This window comes from Salmo salar, chromosome ssa16 (genome assembly GCF_905237065.1).
Source record: "Salmo salar chromosome ssa16, Ssal_v3.1, whole genome shotgun sequence".
NCBI classification, from domain to species: domain Eukaryota; kingdom Metazoa; phylum Chordata; class Actinopteri; order Salmoniformes; family Salmonidae; genus Salmo; species Salmo salar.
The window spans coordinates 8,827,853-8,851,848 of record NC_059457.1 but is presented as its reverse complement, the minus strand read 5'-3'; the positions used below and the strand labels follow the sequence as shown (position 1 = coordinate 8,851,848).

Below are 23,996 nucleotides of genomic sequence, written 5' to 3'. Positions count from 1 at the left end.
TACATCTAGACGTTCCGCTAGGGGAACACCTGCTCCAATATCCAATGATGGGCGTGGCGCGAAATACAAAGTCCTCGAAAATCCGAAAACTTCAATTTTTCAAACATATGACTATTTTACACCATTTTAAAGACTAGACTCGCCTTTATCTAACCACACTGTCCGATTTCAAAAAGGCTTTACAGCGAAAGCAAAACATTACATTATGTCAGCAGAGTACCCAGCCAGAAATAATCAGACACCCATTTTTCAAGTTATAATGTCACAAAAAACAAAACCACAGCTAAATGCAGCACTAACCTTTGATGATCTTCAACAGATGACACTCCTAGGACATTATGTTATACAATACATGCATGTTTTGTTCAATCAAGTTCATATTTATATCAAAAACCAGCTTTTTACATTAGCATGTGACGTTCAGAACTAGCATTCCCACCGAACACTTCCGGTGAATTTACTAAATTACTCACGATAAACGTTCACAAAAAACACAATTATTTTAAGAATTATAGATACAGAACTCCTTTATGCAATCGCGGTGTCCGATTTTAAAATAGCTTTTCGGTGAAAGCACATTTTGCAATATTCTGAGTAGATAGCCCGGCCATCATGGCTAGCTATTTTGACACCCACCAAGTTTGGTACACACCAAACTCAGATTTACTATAAGAAAAATTGGATTACCTTTGCTGTTCTTCGTCAGAATGCATTCCCAGGACTTCTACTTCAATAACAAATGTTGGTTTGGTTCCAAATAATCCATAGTTATATCCAAATAGCGGCGTTTTGTTGTGCGTTCAAGACACTATCCGAAGGGTAACGATATTCCATTACCGTACTTCGAAGCATGTCAACCGCTGTTTAAAATCAATTTTTATGCGATTATTTCTTGTAAAAAAGCGATAATATTCCGACCGGGAGTCGTTGTTTTCGATCAAAGACTAAAAATGAAAACATGGAGTCTTCTGGTGCACGCGCCCACAGTCTCATTGTTCTCAGATCGACCACTATCCAAATGCGCTACTGTTTTTCAGCCATGCCCTGCAAAGTCATCATTCAACGTTCTGGCGCCTTCTGAGAGCCTATGGGAGCGTTACAAAATGTCACGTTATGCCAGAGATCCCCTGTTTTGGATAGAGATGATCAAGAAGGCCAATAAATGGTCAGAGAGGGCGCTTCCTGTTTGGAATCTTCTCAGGTTTTGGCCTGCCAAATGAGTTCTGTTATACTCACAGACACCATTCAAACAGTTTTAGAAACTTTGGAGTGTTTTCTATCCAAAGCTAATAATTATATGCATATTCTAGTTTCTGGGCAGGAGTAATAATCAGATTAAATCGGGTATGTTTTTTATCCGGCCGTGAAAATACTGCCCCCTATCCATAACAAGTTAACCACGTTTTATAATTAGTATTTTTGTAAATTCACTGGCAGTTTTGGGGGAGACACATTTTCTCAACGACACGCGCCGATGTAAAATGATGTTTTTGGATATAAATATGACCTTGATAGAACAAAAATGCATGTATTGTCTAACATAATGTCCTAGGAGTGTCATCTGATGAAGATTGTCAAAGGTTAGTGCATCATCTTAGCTGGTTTTCTGCTTTTAGTGACGCCTGTCCTTGAATTGAAAATGGATGTGTGTACTTTTTTGGCTATGTACTGTCCTAACATAATCTAACTTTATGCTTTCGCCGAAAAGCCTCTTTGAAAATCAGACAATGTGGTTCGATTAAGGAGATGTTTATGTTTTAAATGGTGTAAAATAGTTGATTGTTTGAGAAATTGAAATTATTAGATTTTTGATGTTTTGAATTTCCTGCCATGCTAGCAATCCCGTCACAGGGATTAGGTTACCCTCGATCGCCAAGAGGTTAAACACTGTTTCCCATGCTTGTCCAATGAACCATAAACAATTAATGAACATGCACATGTGGAACGGTCGTTAATACATTAACAGCTGACAGACGGTAGGCAATTAAGGTCACAGTTATGAAAACTTAGGACACTTAAGAGGCCTTTCTACTGACTCTGAAAAACACCAAAAGAAAGATGCCCAGGGTCCCTGCTCATCTGCGTGAACGTGCCTTAGGCATGCTGCAAGGAGGCATGAGGACTGCAGATGTGGCCAGGGCAATAAATTGCAATGTCCGAACTGTGAGACGCCTTAGACAGCGCTACAGGGAGACAGGACTGACAGCTTATCGTCCTCGCAGTGGCAGACCACGTGTAACAACACCTGCACAGGATCGGTACATCCAAACATCACACCTGCGGGACAGGCACAGGATGGCAACAACAACTGCCAGAGTTACACCAGGAATGCACAATCCCACCATCAGTGCTCAGACTGTCCGCAATATGCTGAGACAGGCTGGACAGGGTTTGTAGGCCTGTTGTAAGGCAGGTCCTCACCAGACATCACCGGTAACAACGTCACCTATGGGCACAAACCCACTGTCGCTGGACCAGACAAGACTGGCAAGAAGTGTTATTCACTGACGATACGCGGTTTTGTCTCACCAGGGGTGATGGTAGGATTCGCGTTTATCGTCGAAGGAATGAGCGTTACACCGAGGCCTGTACTCTGGAGCGGGATCGATTTGGAGGTGTAGGGTCCGTCATGGTCTGGGGCGGTGTGTCACAGCATCTTCAGGCTGAGCTTGTTGTCATTGCAGGCAATCTCAACGCTGTGCATTACAGGGAAGACATCCTCCTCCCTTCCTGCAGGCTCATCCTGACGTGACCCTCCAGCATGACAATGCCACCAGCCATACTGCTCGTTCTGTGAGTGATTTCCTGCAAGACAGGAATGTCAGTGTTCTGCCATGGCCAGCGAAGAGCCCGGATCTCAATCCCATTAAGCACGTCTGGGACCTGTTGGATTGGAGGGTGAGGGCTAGGGCCATTCCCCCCAGAAATGTCCGGGAACTTGCAGGTGCCTTGGTAGAAGAAGAGTGGGGTAACATCTCACAGCAAGAACTGACAAATCTGGTGCAGTCCATAAGGAGGAGATGCACTGCAGTACTTAATGCAGCTGGTGGCCACACCAGATACTGACTGTTACTTTTGATTTTGACTCCCCCTTTGTTCAGGGGCACATTATTCCATTTCTGTTAGTCACATGTCTGTGGAACTTGTTCAGTTTATGTCTGTTGTTGAATCTTGCTATGTTCATACAAATATTTACACATGTTAAGTTTGCTGAAAACAAACGCAGTTGACTGTGAGAGGACGTTTCTTTTTTTGCTGAGATTATATACACACACACACACACACACACACACACACACACACACACACACACACACACACACAGTACCAGTCAACATTTTCATTTGACACCTGCTCATTCAAGTTTCTTTTCTTTTTTTTCTTCCTATTTTCTACATTCTACAATAATAGTGAAGACATCAAAACTATGAAATTACACATATTTTGGTTCCAACCGCCGTGTCTCTGTGAGACACAGAGTAGGTGAACGGATGATCTCTGCATGTGTGGTTCTCATCAAGCATGGAAGATAAGGTGTGATGGTGCTTTGCTGGTGACACTGTCAGTGATTTATTTAGAATTCAAGGCACACTTAACCAGCATGGCTACCACAGCATTCTGCAGCGATACGCCATCCCATCTGGTTTGCACTTAGTGGGACTATCATTTGTTTTTCAACAGGACAATGACCCAACACACCTCCAGGCTGTGTAAGGGCCATTTGACCAAGAAGGGGAGTGATGGAGTGCTACATCAGATGACCTGGCCTCCACAATCACCCGAACTCAACCCAATTGAGATGGATTGGGATGACTTGGACCGCAGAGTGAAGGAGAAGCAGCCAACAAGTGCTCAGCATATGTGGGAACTCCTTCGAGACTGTTGGAAAAGCATTCCTCATAAAGCTGGTTGAGAGAATGCCAAGAGTGTGCAAAGCTGTCATCAAGGCAAAGGGTGGCTACTTTGAAGAATCTCAAATATAAAATATATTTTGATTTGATTAACACTTTTTTGGCTACTACATTATTCCATATGTGTTATATCATAGTTTTGATGTCTTCACTATTATTCTACAATGTAGAAAATAGTAAAAGTAAAGAAACCTACTCATTCCTGGATTTGTGTCGAAACTTTTGAATGGTTATATATATATATACACACATATATATACACATATACATACATACATACATACATACATATATATATATACATATATATACACACACACACACACACACACACACACACACACACACACACACACACACACACACACACACACACACACACACACACACACACACACACACACACACCCTGAGTATACCAAACATTAGGAACACCTTCCAGATATCCCAGGCTTATCTCAAGGCTTAAAAATCCTTCTTTAACCTATCCCCTCCCATTCATCTACATTGATTGAAATGTATTTAACCATTTACATCAATAAGGGATCATAGCTTTCACCCGGATTCACCTGGTTAGTCTATGTCATGGAAAGAGTATGTCTTAATGTTTTGTATACTCTGTGAATATATTTATACTCTGGATTCTGACATTGCTCGTTCTGATATTTTTTTTACTCTTTGGATTATGTGTGTTTTGTTATTGTATTGCTAGATATTACTACACTGTTGGAGCTAGAAACATAAGGTCTTCGCTGCATCTGCGATAATGTATGCAAATCTGTGTGCACGACCAATAAACTTTCATTTGATTTGACACACACTCTCCCTCTGTCCTTACTACTGCGTGGCTCTTCATGTAGCAGGGCTTGCAGACAGGCTTGTTGTTCTCCATAACATAGGTCTCTCCAGCCAGAACACAGTCACAGTCGAAGCAGCAGAAGTGTTTCAGGTGCCAGTTCTGGTCCTCGGCCTGTGTGTACTCATTACTGAAGATCAGCTGTAGAGACACACACATCACGATACAGTTAATCCAACACATTGAAGAGCAATAAAGAAAACCAGAGAAATAGAGTAGGGGAGAGCAAAGCAGGTTGAGCCATTTCTTTACATTCAGCATCACTCCGTGAAGGGAAATATAGTATTCTTTCAAACAAAGATATCTACATATATTTCAGGATGTTGTGTATCCCTGGAAATAAATCAGAATTCATGTAAACATTTAAAGTTTTGAAAACATAGCTTTTCCAAAAAATGGGGTAGGGGTTAGGTTGAGCCGCAGGACAGGGTAAGTTAAGCCGCCCACACATTTCTGTACTGAATTAAATATTACCACTACCTTTTTAAAACCATGTCAATCTTTATTTCCCAAACACAATTCAACAGAATCAAAATAGTTTGTCTTTTAATCATTTTAAGTATCTTTTATCATCACAGGCTTAACCCCTAACAAACACTTTGTACTTTTTTAAAACACTTTTAACAAAGACCAGGCCCTGTTTTTACATCATATCCCAGCGATAATGCCTTGCATTACGCCTGAGAAGAAAACACTTAAATTTGCTCAACATGCTATTGGCTCAACCATTGGCTCAGCATACCCCATGGCCATTGGCCCAACTTACCCAAAGGTAAACATTTTCACTATATTAGCCCATACAGCTACAAGGATGCACATTCACGCTAGGTTTAGAACCACATACTGAAGTTTATAGAGACTCCAACTGATGTATAGTACAATCTTAAAATGATCTACATTGGTTTAGATACAAGGATCATGCAACCTCAAACAATACATTCATTTGACTTGGTGAAAATATATATTTTTTGTTTTTACCTAACTTGCTTACCACTTTTTCCATGTGGTTTCTAACTTCACAGACCTGCCTAACCCCTCACCTCTCTCCTCCCTGCCTCCCCCTCAAATCCCTCACCTCGTCACAGCCTCCACAGCGTGGCTTCTCGCTATCTCCATAGTGGCGTCCGCAGTAGAGCTGTCCCTTCTTCCAGAAGTAAATCATGTCCACCAGGAGCTCTGAGCAGGTACAGCATACAAAGCAGGCCGGGTGCCACAGCATGTCGTAACCAGCACGCTCTGCGTACACCGCAGGCTCGCCCTGACGCATGGGCAGTTGGCACTGGTGGCACGACTGGAGGAGGGGCAGGGGGGTAAGAGGAACAGAGGGGAGGAAGGAGAGAGTGGGAAGGAAGGAGGAGAGGGAAGGAGAGGAGGCGACCTTCATTAGCAATGCCCTCACAAAAACAATGGCTCTGTAGCATAGACCCATCCTATTATTTTAGGCCATTGCCATTATAGACTTAAATCATAATCATTGTTATTATGCCTGACAACGCCCATAAATCAAAAATTTTCATTCAGTTTCAATAACTAACTGCATATGAGGAGAGACGGGTAGAGACAGACAGGGGTTTGAATGAGCCAAATCTCTGTTAGATGGAAAAATGGTACATTAAAACCACGATAAACAAATCACCATTCAAAAGTGTACAAAACTTTCCGGCAAAAAGTGATTGATATTTTTACTCCTGGCTCCATCTTGTTGAATTTACGTTCTATATCTAAAATACCAGATAGTATTCTCTGCTGGAAATTAAGCCTGTCGCATTCTTCCCAGTAGAAACGGTTAGCGTATATATTATGACGGGATTCTTCCATTAAGTGTTTGTTGTGATTCAATGGGAGACGACTATTTTTCATGCACATTTTTTCACTTGAGTAATACTTAACCAAACATAGATGTAAAATTGCGTAACTAAGACCTCCTTGGCAAAAATGTCAAAAATAATGACAGATTTCTTGATTTATCTTAGATTCATTTGGACTATTTTGAGGAAGTGCATATCGGCTTTGATTTAGTCCACTCTATGTACACTCCGTCATTCCCCCCTCATAGATTTAAAAGCATTGGATGGGGGAAAACAATCTTAGAAATTACCCCTAATTTATCAAATGGCTCAGGGGGAGGGGCGGGGGTAGGGCTGGGAGATATGGCCAAAATATCATATCACCACATTGTTTACATTTTTGACGGTATGACAGTATTTTATGTTTTTAATTATAAAAGTTCTAAATGCTTTATGTCGTTCATGGCCATAAGGTGACTACACATAGAGTACCAGTCAAAAGTTTGGACACACCTACTCATTCAAGAGGTTTTCTTTATTTTTACTATTTTCTACATTGTAGAATAATAGTGAAGACATCAAAACTATGAAATAACACATATGGAATCATGTAGTAACCAAAAAAAAGTGTTGAACAAATAAAAAACATGTTATATTTTAGATTCTTCAAAGAAGCCACCCTTTGCCTTGATGACAACTTTGCACACTCTTGGCATTCTCTCAACCAGCTTCACCTGGAATGCTTTTCCAACAGTCTTGAAGGAATTCCGCCATATGCTGAGCACTTGTTGGCTGCTTCTCCTTCACTCTGCGGTCCAACTCATCCCAAACCATCTCAATTGGGTTGAGTTCGGGTGATTGTGGAGGCCAGGTCATCTGATGCAGCACTCCATCACTCTTCTTCTTGGTCAAATAGCCATTACACAGCCTGGACGTGTGTTGGGTCATTGTTCTGTTGAAAAATAAATAATAGTCCCACTGAGCGCAAACCAGATGGGATGGCAAATCGCTGCAGAATGCTGTGGTGCCTTGAATTCTAAATAAATCACTGACAGTATCACCAGCAAAGCACCGCCACCATCACACCTCCTCCATGCTTCACGGTGGGAACTAAACATGCGGAGATCATCCGTCTGCGTTTCACAAAGACACTGCGGTTGGAACCAAAAGTCTCAAATTTAGACTCATCAGACCAAATTACAGATTTACACTGGTCTAATGGCGATTGCTCGTGTTTCTTGGCCAAAGCAAGTCTCTTCTTATTATTGGTGTCCTTCAGTAGTGGTTTCTTTGCAGCAATTCGACCATGAAGGCCTGATTCACACAGTCTCCTCTGAACATTTGATGTTGAGACATCTGTTACTTGAACTCCGTGAAGCATTTATTTGGGCTGCAATTTCTGAGGCTGGTAACTCTAATGAACTTATCCTCTGCAGCAGAGGTAATTCTGGGTCTTCCTTTCCTGTGGCGGTACTCATGAGAGCCATTTTTGTGACAGCACTTGAACAAACTTTCAAAGTTTTTGAAATTTTCCGCATTGACTGAACTTCATGTCTTAAAGTAATGGACTGTCATTTCTCTTTGCTTATTTGAGCTGTTCTTGCCATAATATGGACTTGGTCTTCTACCAAATAGGGTTATCTTCTGTATACCACCACTACCTTGTCACAACACAACTGACTGTCTCAAATGCATGAAGAAAGAAAGAAATTCCACAAATTAACTCTTAACAAGGCACATCTGTTAACTGAAATGCATTCCAGGTGACTACCTCATGAAGCTGGTTGAGAGAATGCCAAGAGTGTGCAAAGCTGTCATTAAGGCAAAGGATGGCTACTTTGAAGAATCTCAAATATATTTTGATTTGTTTAACACTTTTCTGGTTACAACATTACCCCATGTGTTATTTCATAGTTTTGATGACTTGAAAGAAAAAAAAAGAAAAAAAAAACTTGAATGAGTAGGTGCGTCTAAACTTTTGACTGGTACTGTACATTAATAATGATTTACTAACAACATGCTGATTTAGGACTACCCATATGGAAAAGTTATATATTGCAATATATACTACAAAAGTATGTGGAGACCTGCTTGTCGAACGTCTCATTCCCAAAAATGGAGTTGGTCCCCTTTGTTGATCTAACAGCCTACAGTCTTCTGGGAAGGCTTTCCACTAGATGTTAGAACACTGCTGCGGGGACTTGCTACCAATCAGCCACAAGAGTATTAGTGAGGTCAGGCAATGATGTTGGACGATTAGGCCTGGCTCGCAGTCAGTGTTCCAATTCATCCCAAAGGTGTTTGATGGGGTTGAGGTCAGTGCTCTGTGCAGGCCAGTCAAGTTCTTCCACACCGATTTCGACAACAAATGTTGTATGGACCTCGCTTTGTGCACAGGGCCATTGTTATGCTGAAACATGAAAGGGCCTTCCCAAAACTGTTGCCACAAAGTAAAAAAATTGTCTAGAATGTCATTTGTATGCTGTAGCGTTAAGATTTCCCTCCACTGGAACTAAGGGGCCTAGCTCGAACCATGAAAAACAACCCCGGACAATTATTCCTCCTCCACCAAACTTTACAGTTGGCAATATGCATTCGTGCAGGTAGCGTTCTCTTGGCATCTGTCAAACCCAGAGGTGACTGCTGCATCGTGAAGCGTGATTCATCGCGCCAGAGAACGCGTTTCCGCTGCTCCAAAGTCCAATGGCGGCGAGATTTACATCACTCCAGCCGAAGCTTGGCATTGTGCAAGGTGATCTTAGACTTGCGTACGGTTGCTCGGCCATGGAAACCCATTTCATGAAGCTCCCGACGAACAGTTATTGTGCTGACGTTGCTTCCAGTAGTGAGTGGTGCATCCAAGGACAGACTATTTTTACTCACTTCAGTACTCGGCGATCCCGTTCTGTGAGCTTGTGTGGCCTACTACTTTGCAGCTGAGCCGTTGTTGCTCCTAGATGTTTCCACTTCACAATAACAGCACTTACAGTTGATTAGTGCTGAAATTTGACGAACTGCCTTGTTGGAAAGGTGTTATCCTATGATGGTGCCACGGTGAAAGTCACAGAGCTCTTCAGTACAGGCCATTCTACAGCCAATGTTTCTCTATGGAGATTGCATGGCTGTGTGCTTGATTTAACACACCTGTCAGCAACAGGTGTTGCTGAAATAGCCTAATCCACTACTTTGAAGGAGTGTCTACATACTTTTGCCCATGTAGTGTATGTCACAATACATGTTAACAATATGTGTTAGCATATACAGTGAATCTGAGAAGTATTCAGACCCCTTGACTTTTTCCACATTTTGTTACGTTATAGACTTATTCTAAAATTGATTAAATTGTTTTATTCCTCATCAATTTACACACAATACCCCATAATGACAAAGCAAAAACAGGTTTAGAAATTTTTGCAAAAAACGCCAGCGATTTTGAGTCTCATAGCAAAGGGGTAACGTAACAAAATGTGGAAGAATTCACTGTAAATGTTAACACATATTGTTAACATGTATGGTGACACACTACAATTTTACATAAGTATTCAGACCCTTTAATAAGTACTTTGTTGAAGAAAAAGTCCAGGGGTCTGAATACCTTCCAAATGCACCGTATGTTACGGGATAATTATTTCAGTGATACTTGTAGTGATGGTAATAAAACGTTAGAACAAATGACACAAAAACAAAATGTAATCCTATTCATTTAAACATTTTCTCTTCGCTTCTCAATTCAGCCATTTTACTGTTTTAAGCCGTTCCATCTTGTTGCCCCAGGGAATCGCTTCATTACAGCATCTGTGGAAAGAAAGCAACAAATACAAGATAAAGAGGACATAGAACAGTTAGGGGCAAGGTTTGGGGTCATGAATGCATATTCTTTTTTTATGGAAATACTTTTGTGAAAATATTTTAGATTCAGTTTAATAAGAAATCCTTGACCATTAATGCCCTATGTGCAATGATTGATTTGTAAATTAAATTAAGGGATAATACATTTTTTTACAGCTCATAGCCAGTCAGATGGTTTCTTACACTGAAAGTAGTCTATGGGCCAGCAAAAACTGTAATCCATGTTTCAGAGTTGTTTAAATAGCTACTTTGAACTTGAGGGGATTTGGCCACAAACATTGAACTTTGTCTAATTGCCCCCATCACCCACATAGATGGCTAACAAAAAAACTGACTATAAGGTGTAAAAATAAGTTAACTATCCCTTTATCATCTTCAATTTAATAAATTAATTTTTGCAAATGTATAAAAAAACTACTTAGATCCTTTGCTATGAGACTCGAAATTGAGCTCAGGTGCATCCTGTTTCCATTGATCATCCTTTAGATGTTTCTACAACTTGATTCGAGTCCACCTGTGGTAAATTCAATTGATTTGTCATGATTTGGAAAGGCACACACCTGTCTATATAAGGTCCCACAGTTGACAGTGCATGTCAGAGCAAAAACCAAGCCATGAGATCGAAGGAATTGTCCGTACAGCTCCGAGACAGGATTGCGTCGAGGCACAGATCTGGGGAAGGTTACCAAAACATTTCTGCAGCATTGAAGGTCTCCAAGAACACAGTGGCCTACGTCATTCTTAAATGGAAGCAGTTTGGAACCACCAAGGCTCTTCCTAGAGCTGGCCGCCCGGCCAAACTGAGCAATCAGTGGAGAAGGGCCTTGGTCAGGGAGGTGACCAAAAATCCCGATGGTCACTCTGACAGAGCTCTAGAGTTCCTCTGTGGAGATGGGAGAAACTTCCAAAAGGACAACACACTCTGTAGCACTCCACCAATCAGGCCATTATGGTAGTGTGGCCAGACGGAAGCCACTCCTCAGTAAAAGGCACATGACAGACCACTTGGAGTTTGCCAAAAGGCACCTAAAAGGACAAGATTCTCTGGTCTGATGAAACCAAGATTGAACTCTTTGGCCTGAATGCCAAGCGTCACATCTGGAAGAAGCCTGGTCACCATCCCTACGGTGAAGCATGGTGGTGGCAGCACCGTGCTGTGGGGATGTTTTTCAGCGGGAAGGACTGGGAGATTAGTCAGGATCGAGGCAAAGATGAACAGACCAAAGTACAGAGAGATCCTTGATGAAAATCTGCTCCAGAGCGTTCAGGACCTCAGACTGGGGCGAAAGTTCACCTTCCAACAGGAGAACGACCATAAGCACACAGCCAAGACAACCCAGGAATGGCTTCCGAACAAGTCTCTGAATGTCCTTGAGTGAACCAGCCAGAGCCCGGACTTGAACCCAATCAAACATCTCTGGAGAGACCTGAAAATAGCTGTGCAGCAACGCTCCCCATCCAACCTGACAGAGCATGAGAGGATCTGCAGAGAATGGGAGAAACTCCCCAAATACAGGTGTACCAAGCTTGTAGCGTCATACCCAAGAAGACTCGATGCTGTTATCGCTGCCAAAGGTGCTTCAACATAGTACTGAGTAAAGGGTCTGAATACTTATGTAAATGTACTATTTCAGTTTTTTTATTCGTAATAAATTTGCAAACATTTCTAAAAACCTGTTTTTGATTCATCATTATGGGGTATTGTGTTTAGATTGATTTTAGAATAAGGCTGTAATGTAGCAAAATGTGGAAAAAGGGGTCTGAATCATTTCCGAAGGCACTGAACATACTGGACCATAGCCATTGTCGCATAGAATTACAACGAGTGGAGCGGACATTCCCATCCAAAACAGCGTTGGTTTGGGTGAACAGCAAGTAGCCTCTTTTCATAGGCGATGTATCTCTGACACAACACCTGTTATCCTTATATGTGCATTCTGAGATAGAGGACCCCCCCCCAGAAATGATCTTCTTCAAACTATTGAGCCTGAGAAAGCTCCTCCCTCACCCCCAAGGCAGAGCCCCTCCTAGCCATCATCTAAGGGCTTATTCCCCTTCTAGTCATTCTAATTCTGCAGTCTATATAATATATGTACATACCTCTCAGGTTGCTTTTCAGCAACATGTCAACATCTAAAGCAGGGTTTCCCAAACTCGGTCCTGGGGCCCCCCCTGGATGCACGTTTTGGTTTTTGCCCTAGCACTACACAGCTGATTCAAATAATCAAAGCCTGATTATGAGTTAGTTATTTGAATCAGCTGTGTAGTGCTTGGGCAAAAAGTTTGGGGAAACCCCGATCTAAACCACACAAAAGTGCTCTTGCCATTGTAGTGGAACTGTAGGCCTGGTTGCATGGCTGCCCTCCAGACGTTCTTTAGGACTGTAACGTTTGAGCCAGGGTGAATTTCCATCTGCAAAACATGAATAATTCAGTCAGATATTGTAAAATACTAAAAAGTATTGTAACATAATATATCCTCTGTATTTAAGTCATACTAGCTAATACATTGACTTGTATTTAAAAAAATATACCGTCTCAGTATTTATCTTAATCTCATGTACTATGTTTCAATAAAAATTCCTTTAAATAGCTAAATGAACCATAAACCAGTAGTCATCTCAATACTGAGCCAGCTAACGGTAGCCGCTAAGCTAATACCGTATAGGCTTGACAGGCTAGCGTTAGCGTAGTTAGTGTATAGAGTTAAAACAAAAAAATACAACTCTGTAATATATAACACTTGGATGGGGAGATGTCAGGGCCTAGACGATACAAACGAGTAGAAATCAAACTACAATATTACCTCAGAGGAGCTATAGCTAAATCAATAAATTCAAAACAGAATATTATCTGGCGCCATTTTTTCTTATGTTATTCTATGGGCTAGCCTTGTTTAGCAACCACAAACCCAGTCATCTCTATGTCAAGATCGCTAACAGTTTTCCCTCAATCAATTTACAGATTTAAACTTTACAATTTCATCATAAAAGTTAAGTATCACTCAGATAACCATTTTGACTAACATTTTCTGTAGACAATGTGCTTGTGTACACTACATACCTGTTTAATAGAACAAATGTATTAAAAAAAAGAGTAGGAGAAACAGTAAAAGTTGTCACAGGCATCTTCTTCAAGTGTTGTTGAGGGGAGGGGAGACGCAAACCGCTGTGCTTCCTCACCCCCTGCTGGTGGCAACAGGCATAAAAAAATCCCAATGGAAATCCTTGGAGGACTCAGCCCAAAATAATAGTGGATTACAACAATATACAGTAATTGATTACAACAATCCCTAAACCACGTGTTATGAACACAATGTGATTCCATAACCTTATGGGAAGCCACAACTATAGTGAATGAAAATAAACATTCAAACTTAGATAGGCTTCTGTGCGTTTTCAAAACTTGTACATCAGAAACTATAAACCTACAATAGTCTACACCATCTCAAACTAATCTCAAAATGAGATGGCAACATTTACAGTAGATATGAAGATATGACAAATTAGTCACAAGGTTGCCTAACACTAAATTTGAAAATAATTCATCCCACATGTGAGATTATATGCCATGTAAAAAAAAACATTTCTGGAACACATTTCAAAGCAATTAAATGCATCGAACAAAAATAAACGAATGTTCTGAGTAAATTTTTCATTTTGAAAATACATATCTATATGATATTTTTTTGTATGGGGGTGTGAGATTTATATATGTTTTAAAATATATATGTCACGTTCTTTGATATACATGTATAAGGCCATGTATTACTTTTCTGTATGGGTACACCAGCACTGGTATCAGACTGTATTAGCTAGTTAGGTTTGCTCTGACTCTGATTTACAAACTAGCTAGCTAGCCAGCTAACACAATTTATTTTAGCCACAACTTGCTAAGAAAAGACAAACTAGCTGTTTGCAGACAGTAAAATACACAAATTAAGTGCAGTTATAGAAAGCTTTGAAAGCAGCATCGTTGTCACCAACATCTTGTTGCGTCTGACCATGCAGAATGAACGGCAAGTGAAGTGCTCATGACTCCATGGTCGAGCAACACCAACAACTGCTCTCCTTCAGGGGTAGGGCTTGTTGTGGGAAGTGGCATGCAGGAAATGGAGAGCGACGACTGGCAAGTAACAAATGGAGTAAACTATATAAACTGACATTACACGCGCTGGAGTTGTGTATCTTATTTAACAAACAAAACATTGAAATACCGTTATAGAAGGTAAGGTAAAAACACAAACCGGTCCAGCCCTAGGTGGGTGTCACATTGATTAAACCTAGCCAGTGCTTTTAAATCCACGATGGGGAAGTTACAACCAGCACAGTCATTCACAATTCTCTCTCTCTCTCTCTCTCTCTCTCCCTCACTCACTTACGTATTGTCCACAGGGCCCAGCCAGGTGAGGTCCAGGGGCTCCCGGAGTGCCCATTGACCCAGCGGTAGTGGTGGCAGCCGTACCCATGTCTTCTGGTGCACCCTTTCCTGCCCCAGGGTAACCCCCAGCCCCCATCCCAGGCTGAACTGGTCCTGCTGGCCCAAGTGCACCCCCAGCCCCGGGTCTAGTCCGAAAACCAGGACCTGCAGGCCCAAAGGCTCCCCCAGCTGTTGCCATCCCTGGGTGTTCTGCCATCCCTGGTTCTCCCATCTCTGGTCCTCCCTGTCCTGGTCCTCCCTGTCCTGGTGCTCCCATGCCTGGTGCTCCCATGCCTGGTCCTCTCTCCTGACCCAGACCCATCATCTCCTCGGGCAGCTTAATGTCTCCCACTCCCAGGGCCTCGTCCTTGTACTTGCGGACGAACTGCTGCATCTGTTTGACCTCTGCGGGGGTAAGCTCGTGGCACTTGGCCGGGTCCTGGTCATGCTCCGGTAGCTGCACTGCCATCTGTTGCCGACGGTAGGCTGCACCCTCCGTGCCCGCTATGGGACGCCTCTCTGGGGGCAGGAGCTCAATGTAGCGGACCGCCTGATGAGGGAAAAGTGGAGAGGAGATAGAGAGGATATCAGGACTTTGTAAAGGAGAAGAAGAGAGAGGGAGGGGAAGACAGGAGAAGAGAGGGAGAGAGACAGGAGAAGAGAGACAATGAGAGGAGGGGCAGAAAGGACATAAAGAAGGAGGAAGGAAGAGTCATAGGCACAAATAGAGTGAAAACAAAAATGATAGAGATACAGAGATAAAGAGGCAGAAAGGAACAGACTCAAATTAAGCTGTGTTAATGAGCTGATGTAGTTAAGGGAGAATTGGGGAGAGGCAGCCAGCTATTAGAGGACAACTTACAACCTCTCCCTAAAGAACACTTATTTGCTTGTTGAGGGCTACGAAGAGATCATGAGCACTGGTGGCACAGAACTTCAAGTCAGTGACCTCTAGTGGACAATATCTTCCATTACAATACACCAATGCCTTGTTTAGTGAACTGAACCAGACCAACTACAGACCCAAGTCTATTATATTGCGACCTCAAGATGTTAATCATATTTCATTTTACAGCACATTATGATGACTTTGCTTCTGGAATGAATAGCATCATGCCAAGGGAACAGCACCAGATTCTTTCAGATTCAGACCCGTGTTCACTACTCTTGGGATTCCTAGGTATTTTAAATCCTATGATACAGTAGTTATACACTTACCATATGCTGTTTGACCCCTGGTGGTGCCCACTCGTAGGTGACAGACACGGCATCCTTCCTGACTGGCACGACATTGACTGACACAGCATTAGGTCTGATTGCCCCTGATTTGGACATGGTAGCGGGCCCAGCACCGGCCCCAGCACTGGCCCCATAACCGGCACCAGCTCCAGCACCATTCCTAGCACCAGACCCAGCTACGGGCCCCGCCCCAACTCCGCCCCAAGATCCAGCACCGGCCCCAGCCCCAGCACCAGAGCCAGCATTGGCTGGCACAGTGTGGGGACTGTATGGTACAGCGGTGGCTGACATGGGGCTGGAGGAGATGGAGAAGGTGACCTGGTTGCCCTTGTATGTGGGGGCGCCGTCTGTCTTGAGCTTGGCGACGAGACCCGTGTACTTGGTGTCCTCAAACAGCTTGCCAACCTTCCTGTTATCCTCAGAGTTCATCTGAACATCGTGGTCCATCAGGCCACACTTACAGTTCCGGCAGATTTTTCTGTGGAGGGGAAAGTCAATAAGGAAAGGGAATGGGTTAGGTTAGAATAGATTTTTGGTTGTGCCTAAGCCCTCTCAAATGTATAGGTCTCCTTTATGATCATCTGACCAGGAAAAACAGTAGGCCCTTTCGCAGCGTTTCCCAAACTCGGTCCTCGGGACGCCAAGGGGTGCAGGTTTTGGTTTTTGCCCTAGCACTACACAGCTTGATGAGAAGTTGATTATTTGAATGCGCTGTGTAGTGCTAGGGCAAAAAACAAAATGTGCACCCCTTGAGGTCCCGAGGGCCGAGTTTGGGAAACCCTGCTCTGTAGTGTAAAGCAAGTCAAAGGCCAAGGCTTTTTCATGGTCCTACTGATACGTTTCTATCATATTGTTTTCACAAGTCCCATAGCACTCACGTCCGTAGCCACGAAGTGCTTTGAAAGGCTGGTAATGGCTCACATCAACACCATTATCCAAGAAACCCTAGACCCACTCCAATTTGCATACCGCCCAAACAGATCCACAGATGATGCAATCTCTATTGCACTCCACACTGCCCTTTCCCACCTGGACAAAAGGAACACCTACGTGAGAATGCTATTCATTGACTACAGCTCAGCGTTCAACACCACAGTGCCCTCAAAGCTCATCACTAAGCTAAGGACCTTGGGACTAAACACCTCCCTCTGCAACTGGATCCTGGACTTCCTGACGGGCCGCCCCAAGGTGGTGAGGGTAGTTAGCAACACATCTGCCACGCTGATCCTTTTAGGGAAGGCCCTAAAAATTGTCAAAGACCCCAGCCACCGGTACCGGAGCGCCAAGTCGAGGAACAAAAGGCTTCTCAATAGTTTTTACCCCCAAGCCATAAGACTCCTGAACAGGTCATCAAATGGCTACCCGGACTATTTGCATTGTGTGCCCCCCCCAACCCCTCTTTTTACACTGCTGCTACTCTCTGTTTATCATACATGCATAGTCACTTTAACTATACATTCATGTACATACTACCTCATTTAGCCCGACTAACCGGTGCCCCCACACATTGGCTACCCGGACTATCTGTGTCCCGCCACCCGCCACCCACCACCCGCCAACCCCTCTTTTACACTACTGCTACTCTCTGTTTATCATATATGCATAGTCACTTTAACCATACCTACATGTACATACTACCTCAAATCAGCCCGACTAACCGGTGCCGGTATATAGCCTCACTACTGTTATAGCCTCGCTACTGTTATTTTTCACAGTTGTTTTTATTTCTTTACTTATCTATTGTTCACCTAACACCTTTTTTTTTTAACTTAAATATTGCACTGTTGTTTAGAGCCTGTAAGTAAGCATTTCACTGTAAGGTCTACACCGGTTGTATTCGGCGCACGTGACAAATAAACTTTGATTTGATTTTTAAGTATTTTCAGATATGTGGTTATGGAAGAGAGGGAATGGGAATTAAATATGACTTTTGGGACAAAGTCACAAGTCTGTGTGTGGTTTGAAAAGGGGGACATTTGCAGAAGGGTGGGTCTCTGATAGGCTTGTTTCTTTTCAATCATTTGCTATTCTTTACTTCCATTTAGCACTGTAAAATAAAACAGTACTGTGTGAGGTACTGCAAGTACAATTGCACTGTAAAGTACATTACATAAACTGAGGAAATTCACTGAAGGGTGACTAAGAGAAAATGCAAACTTCTGCAGTTTTGACTTGTCCTGGCATAGCTTGTCTCATCTCAAGTACTACAGCGCATTCAGAAAGTATTCGTATCATTTGACCTATTCCACATTTTGTTGTGTTACAGCCTGAATTCAAAATGGATTAAATCTCTCACCCATCTACACACAATACCTCATAATGATAAAGTGAATTTCTTTAGTTTTTCTTGCACATTTATTTAAAATGAAATACAGAAATATCTCACTGACACAAGTATTCAAACCCCTGAGTCAATACATATTAGAATCTACTTTGGCAGTGATTACAGCTGGAAGTCTTTCTGGGTAACTCCCTAAGAGATTTACACACCTGGAGTGTACAATATTTTCACATTATTATTTAATATAAAAATTCTTCAAGCTCTGTCAAGTTGATTGATGATCATTGCTAGACAGCCATTTTCAAATCTTGCCATAGATCTTCCAGACAGTTTAAGTCAAAACTGTAACTAGGCCACACAGGAACATTCAATGTCATCTTGGTAAGCAACTCCAGTGTATAGTTGGCCTTGTGCTTTAGGTTATTGTCCTGCTGAAAGATGCATTTGTCTCCTAGTGTCTGTTGGAAAGCAGACTGAATTAGGTTGTTTTCCCTCTAGGATTTTGCATGCATTCCGTTTATTTTTATCAACAACAAAAAAACTCCCTAGTCCTTGCCGATGACAAGCATACCCATAACATGATGCAGCCACCACAATGATTGAAAATATGAGGAGTGGTACTCAGTGATGTTTGGTGTTGGATTTTCCCCAAATATAACGCTTTCTATCCAGGACATAAAGTACATTCCTTTGCCATATTTACAGTTTTACTTTAGTGTTTTATTGCAAACAGGATGCATGTTTTGGAATATTTTTTATTCTGTACAGGCTTCCTTCTTTTCATTTAGGTTAGTATTGTGGAGTAACTACAATGTTGCTGATCCATCCTCAATTTTCTCCTATCATAGCCATTAAACTCTGTAACGGTTTTTAAAGTCACCAATGGCCTTATGGTGAAATCCCTGAGCAGTTTCCTTCCTCTCCATCAACTGAGTTAGGAAGGATGCCTGTATCTTTGTAGTGACTGGGTATATTGATACACCATCCAAAATGTAATTAACATATTCACTATGCTCAAAAGGGATAGTCAACGTCTGCTTTTTTTCAATACCATTTCAGCTTTTCATTTTTTATTAATTTGTAAACTTTTTTCTAAAAACATAATTCCACTTTGACATTATGTGGTATTGTGTGACACAAAATCTAAATGTAATCAATTTTAAATTCAGGCTGTAACACAACAATGTGTCTGTTGGAATTGATTTGAACAAAATGTGGAAAATGTCAAGGGGTGTGAATACTTTCTGGGCACTGTGTGTCATTAGCTAGGAGTGCAAGGCATTCTCTGGCATGAACTAAGCCACAAATATGGAACTTAACTGGAAGAGCAGCCAGCCTTTAAAATCACTTTCACTTACAAATAGCTACCTTGCAAGTAAGAAAGGATGACTAAGTTCTTATGGTGCATGGCTGGCCATTCATATCCTGGATGATTCACTACACTGTTAGTGGTCGGTAGTAACAGAAAGGCAAAATATAGACCACTAATGGCCCTTTTTAACATTTGTGACTTGTTTCAGGAAACTATGCATATGTTGCGCGTCACTACACTTCACAGGAGAGCCACTTGAACGTAAACTTTAAAAAAAAATAATCTAAATGTGTTTTTTTGCCAGAATTGCCTTCTGGAACATGTGAACTTTCATGTGCCTTAATACCAAACTTGTACACCATCTGTAAATATGATAAAAATAAAAAAAATGACGAGCCCAGTTGGTTTAGCCACAGAAAAAGTTAGCAACCTTCCCGCTAGCCATGATTGGCTGAGATCATGAGTGGAATGGACATTACGAGAGATGCGTTCAGATTGGTCTGCCATGTAGCACAGTTCTGTCTATTTGAGATGGTCAGTATGTGTAGGTAATCCTGTCTAACGCGGCTTTAAAAAAAATTATATAGCATAATAGAAATGCATAAGTTTAAGTTTTGAAATCAGTGGAATTAGAGTAAGATAGCTAAGGAGATGGAGAAAACACTTGTCTCTGGATTACATCTTCAAACTAAGTAAGGGCAACCATGGCATCCGTGACAGGGAGAAGCGTCCATTTCATGTATATGGGTAAGATAGTCAAGCTAGCTACATTTTCAGATATTACACGTTTCTAATTTTGACAGAAAGTCATTTTCATTTGAAGTTAAAGTGTACTGTTAGCTAGCTAGTTAACGTTTCCCCAACTGTGTGAAAACGGCGCCTCTCAACACCAGAGAACTGGAAGAGCTGGCCATTACTATACGAGAGATTGTTTGTGAGGAGATTGACTCTGCCCTCGACTTACAATTAAAACCGGTAAATGGATCATTGGAAGTGCTCAATGCTAAAGTGGATACCTATTCAACAAAAAGTGGAAAGTCTGGAGAAGATTGTCACATTGTCTGAGGCTATGACTACATGGCCTGGAAACAGAGCGAGCTAATTCAGAATAAATTAAACGTGTGGGTCACAGGACTTCAAACTGGTGTGGAAGTGGGAAACCCAACTTCTTCAATCAGAAATATTTTCTATGAACCGTTGGGCAGGAACATCTGGGTCCCATGCCGCTGATTATCATTGGTCCTTGCCGGAACGGCTCTTGCTGTATGATTGCGCGGATAAACAGCATTGAAGTCAAACTACGAATTGTTCGCCTTGCAGCGTAATTCGGGGGTCTGACCTATGCAGGGAAGAGGATCAGCATCTACCCAGACCTGAGTGCCGAACTGCTAAAACAAAGGGAGACCTACAACGAGGTGAGATGCCAGCTATGCAAGCTAAACCTGAGATGTGGCTTCATCCACCCAGAAAAAAATCATCTTGACCTTCCAGAACAACACACACCTTTTCCACTGCCAAGGAAGCTCAAGACTTCTTCAAGAAGCACATCAAACCCAACCCACAAAAGGGACAAGCCGACAGATGGAACCCCATGACTGGCTCATTATTCAGGTATGTTTTCCATGTACAATCATGCAGCTTAGCCTATGGCTATGATGCTGCACTAAGCATAAGAGAATGATGAGGATACCCCTCATGTTAGGGTACAAGGAACAATATTACTATTATTGCTGAGCATTGAATTTGTTATAATTATATTGCCTATGGTCCAGGACATTTAAATAGTGATGACACCATGCCAATTAATGAACAATGGACAATATATGGATCCTACAGCTATCCTATTTTTTTTTTTTTTAATTTACTGTTCAGACATTCAGGCTTGCATATCTGTCATATCTTTTTCTTCATTACCCACTCCTAATCCTCAAGTCTGCTAATGTGATTGTAAAGGTCTAAATTGGTTACTTATTTAGTTTTACTTTAATAATAATAATAATAATAATAATAATAATAATAATAATATATATATATATATATATATATACACACAGTACCTACTCAAAGACCAAAAATATGTTGCTTAGGAGATCTCAGGCTGCCACTCGGCATTATGCTACAACCCTGTAATTACAGTGCAGGGTGGGGTAAACCGCGGTTGGAGGGCTAAGGGCTAGGGAGGAGGGGGGCTGGGTAAGGGGGAACGATTTATAGAAAGGGTCTTCTGGGTGGGGAGTGACCAATGGTTGGGTTTCCCTGTGGTCCTGCTTTTTATTTTACATCTATTGGCTTATCAATACTAAAGATAACAATTACATTTGAGAAAAACAATGTTCTCTCGTGGAATTTGAAAGGCCTTAATATTCCTATCAAGCATTCCAGAGGTCCTGATATTCTAGCAATAACGTTTTTTTAGCTAGGTTCTTTTGCCCATAGATTTTGTTGTAATGTTTGAGTCACTCAAATATCACATGAATACACATTAGATATGGCAAAATCTATACAATTGCAAGAAAATTTGCTTTAAAACTGCTAAATGTTATTTCCGCCAACAAGAGTGGTGTGAACAGTTTATGCCATGAATGTTCCCCAATGCTGGAGTGAAAAGGTTTGGGAACCCCCACTATAGATTACTGAGAATATTCAAGATAAACAAACAAACAAACAAAGAACAATTACAAGTTAGCTTAGTTTTAAAAAGCACAACCACAACCTTTCTTGAATATGGCACCACATTCATGTAATTTTGTCATGTGTAAAGACACAATCAAAAAACCATTAACACTCAAAACAAAAAACCCAAGAGTATTTCAATTGTATTACATTTGACTAAATTACTCACACAAATGTACCAAGAAAAATACATTATACTTATAAATATTATTTACATATAAATATTTTTAAAAGAATCCAAAATGTGACCAGTGGACAATATTCAGAAAGTATTTCAAAACCCACACAAAGTAGGCTATTTGATTGACAACGATTCTTACTTCCGTAACAATGTAAAAATGCAAACAACTATTCAGATACTATTTAAAAATGTATATAACCTCTCTCAATATGATTTTGTACAAACTAGGCCTGACACAAAATGTAGAAAGAGTAGGCTACCTTTACAACAATTCAGTGAATGTGGATGTGGTGGAGGACAGGTTGGTGTTAAACAACAGACTCCTACCACCTTCAAAAACAACTCCAAAACCCTTGCTACTGTCACTTTAGTTCCAGGCTATGTGGTACATCGGTGAATGGTGGGACTTGGGGCAGACACACTTCATGGAAACGTAGGCTCCCCTCTCGGGTGTGCTCTCCCTCTTCCTCCTTCGCTCCCTCTGCTTCCTCTCTATTTTTTGCCTGACCGACTAACTACAGAGTTCGCCAATGTTAGCTGATTAGTTACGTAGCTAGGAAAGTATCCAAATGAATTGCATCGGTAGAAACAGGACAAAACAAGCAACTTCTTAGCCGTCTATGTAAACAAATATCAATGCAACTCAATATCATAAGCTCCACTGCGTGAGCATCTACCCTAACAAGACAGCGAAGCTGTAAAAAATTTGGAAAACACGGCAATGTACAGTTGAAGTTGGAGGATTACATACTGTACACCTTAGCCAAATACATTTAAACTCAGTTTTTCACAATTCTTGCCATGTAATACTAGTAAATATTCCCTGTCTTAGGTCGGTTAGGATCACCACTTTATTTTAAGACCGAAATGTTTGAATAATAGTTGAGAGAACGATTTATTTCACAATTAGTATTTGGTAGCATTGCCTTTAAATTGTTTAACTTGGGTCAAACGTTTCGGGTAGCCTTCCACAAGCTTCCCAGAATAAGTTGGGTGAATTTTGGCCCATTCCTCCTGACAGAGCTGGTGTAACTGAGTCAGGTTTGTAGGCCTCCTTGCACGCACACGCTTTTTCAGTTCTGCTCACAAATTTTCTATAGGCTTGAGGTCAGGGCTTTGTGATGGCCACTCCAATACATTGACTTTGTTGTCCTTAAGCCATATTGCCACAACTTTGGAAGTATACTTGGGGTCAATGTCCATTTGGAAGACCCATTTGCGACCAAGCTTTAACTTCCTGACTGAAGTCTTGAGATGTTGCTTCAATATATCCAGATAATTTTCCTGCCTCATGATGCCATCGATTTTGTGAAGTGCACTAGTCCCTCCTGCAGCAAAGCACACCCACAACATGATGCTGCCACCCCTGTGCTTCACAGTTGGGATGGTGTTCTTTGTCTTACAAGCCTCCCCCTATTTCTTCCAAACATAACGATGGTCATTATGGCCAAACAGTTATATTTTTGTTTCATCAGACCAGAGGACATTT

General features: G+C 41.6%; 1 protein-coding gene across 1 annotated transcript in view; it reads right to left on the bottom strand.

Moving 5' to 3' along the window:
• Positions 1 to 23,996, bottom strand: part of LOC106573117 (testin) — a 48,709-nt gene that overhangs the window by 6,730 nt on the left and 17,983 nt on the right. The window contains exons 3-6 of the mRNA XM_014147825.2: positions 16,040 to 16,538; positions 14,784 to 15,371; positions 5,843 to 6,058; positions 4,750 to 4,908 (exon numbers count right to left, since the gene is read on the bottom strand). Of these exons, the coding sequence (XP_014003300.2) occupies positions 4,750 to 4,908; positions 5,843 to 6,058; positions 14,784 to 15,371; positions 16,040 to 16,538 (1,462 nt within the window). The remainder of the gene's footprint in view (positions 1 to 4,749; positions 4,909 to 5,842; positions 6,059 to 14,783; positions 15,372 to 16,039; positions 16,539 to 23,996) is intronic.